We start from the raw sequence: 2,309 nt of genomic DNA on the forward strand, positions 1-2,309 counted from the left end.
AACCCATGTGTTAAGAAGTCAGGTCTCCTGGAGAGCACAGAGGCTCTCAGACCCCTGACCTAAGAGATGAGAGGGATCAAAATACAGGTTGGGGAGAGCAGCATGCACCTGCCTTTAGGTGGGAAAGGGGAAGAGAGGTAGAAATGGCTTGTATGAGGATAGGGAGTTGCACCAGAATCTTACAAAACTCCCCCAAGAAATGTTGATAATCAGATCATTTTACTAAATGAAATGAAAAGAACAGACCATGATTGGCATCTGTTGGCAGTGAGGAAATAACTCTCTCAGAGTTAATGGTTAAACATTGAAATTACCAGTGTGCCAAGACTTTATGCTTTCAACAGAGGATGTATCCAGATGGTGGCAGTAAAAGGCCATGGTAATACTTTGTGAAAGGAAATGCTATAAGTTAATACATGGGAAGTTTTTATTCTCTTCAGACCAGTGAGGCTAAAATATCCCAGGTGAGGCCCTCAGCTTCCACAGCTCCTCTTCACTGCGTGGGAACTGCATTCAGCTCCCATTAGAAACCTCTGAAATCCCAGGCAAAGCACGTGTCCACAGGGCAGAGGACTCATGGCCGTGGGCTGTTGCACTTCCAACTGCACTCACAGCCTAGAAGTATGAAAACGCTGAGAACATAACACTGGGCGTCCCTGGACACTGGGTCTTCCTGGTCAATGTGGGACCCATAAGTCCAATGAGCTTACCTCAATGAGCTTCTAGCAACCACAGTGGTAGACAGAAGAGGGTACAATGTTTAAAAGAAAGAAAGCGGGGGGAAAAAACTGGCAAAAGGGGAATGGGAAGGAGACTATGATAGTAATCCTCCACAGGCTCCAGTTCACTAATTACCAGATGTCATGTAATCACATCTGTACTTGAAGCCCAGGGTCTTTTCCTGTCAGGGGCAGTGTAAGACACCCAAATGTCAACTGGGCCCAGGTACATTTTGAGCACAAACTCTGGTCCCACTGAGGTCAGCACACCTCAGGGCTACCATCGGCACAACACTGACCCAGTGTCCCTCTGGCCTGATTTGGGGGTGGTGGGCTGGGATAGATATAACTGAGTAAGCAGTGACCACATGCAAATGAGGCAGGGGACCTGCTGATAAACAGCAGCCAAGCCCCACTGAAAACCAGCCCGTGGCAGAAGAAACTCCGCATCTGTCCAGCCCACAGGGTCATTGAGGGGACCTGACATGGCAGGTCTTGGTGTGCTTCTCTTCCTGGCAGCTTGCTCAGGTGAGTGCAGGAGATGCACAGACACCCAGGGAGGACAGGGCCCGGGGGGAGGAGAGAAGGTGTCAGGACCTGGGATCAGCCTAGGATGCAGCAATTCTGGGATATAATTACCACCCAAGGGTCTGCAGTATTTCACTGTCATCCGTGTAAGTGAGAATCGACTGGGAAATTTCAATATGTGCATCTCAGGCTCGGACTCTGTGCACTATGATTTGCCGGGAGAAGAATAATGGGAAAGCGCAGTATTTCACTGTCATCCGTGTAAGTGAGAATCGACTGGGAAATTTCAATATGTGCATCTCAGGCTCGGACTCTGTGCACTATGATTTGCCGGGAGAAGAATAATGGGAAAGCATCTGTCACCCCACACAGGGTGTCTGTGGATAAAAGGGTTGAAAATAAAAGGAGTTTAGACACTTCTAGGCAGGAACAAAAAGGATAGACATGGATTCAACTAGGAAGGAATTGTAAAAAAGGCAGAAATTCATAAGACGTTATTCCTTCCATTGTCCTCTCTCAGCAGGAGTCACCTCCCAGGTCCAGCTGACCCAGTCTGGAGTAGAAGTGAAGAAGCCTGGGGAGTCGGTGAAGTTGACATGTAGAACATCTGGCTACACATTCACCAGCTATAGCATGCGTTGGGTGCGTCAGGCCCCTGGGAAAGGGCTTGAGTACATAGGATGGATCAATACCAATGGTACAGGCTATGCCGAGGCTTTCAAAGGGCGATTCACCATCACCATGGACACCTCCATCAGCACGGCCTATCTGCAGCAGAACAGCCTGAAGACAGAAGACACAGCCGTGTATTACTGTGCCAGGGACACAGCGAGACAAAAATGCATCTAGAGCAAGTCAAAAACCTCAGTGAAAGCCTCTGGGTCTCCAGGCAGCACTGAGGCCCTTTGTCACCCCAGTGAGCACTCAACCAGTGGAGACAACTTTGGGTCCTTTCCTCCTGAGGTCTCGGGTGACCCAAGAACCCCAGTTCCAGTACAACCCAAGGGGATTTTGGTTCCTAGGCACCCAGTTCCCTCCATCCCAGAGCTCTGTTTGCATGGC

General features: G+C 49.3%; 1 gene segment (V, D, J or C); it reads left to right on the top strand.

The window, feature by feature from the left end:
• The first annotated feature begins 1,149 nt into the window (after positions 1-1,149).
• Positions 1,150-2,096, top strand: LOC102381960. The segment is given in 2 exon segments: positions 1,150-1,247; positions 1,771-2,096. Coding segments are annotated over 2 exon segments (369 nt in total).
• The last annotated feature ends 213 nt before the right edge of the window (positions 2,097-2,309 follow it).

Source organism: Alligator sinensis, unplaced genomic scaffold (assembly GCF_000455745.1).
Source record: "Alligator sinensis unplaced genomic scaffold, ASM45574v1 scaffold3552_1, whole genome shotgun sequence".
In the NCBI taxonomy this organism is placed as follows: domain Eukaryota; kingdom Metazoa; phylum Chordata; order Crocodylia; family Alligatoridae; genus Alligator; species Alligator sinensis.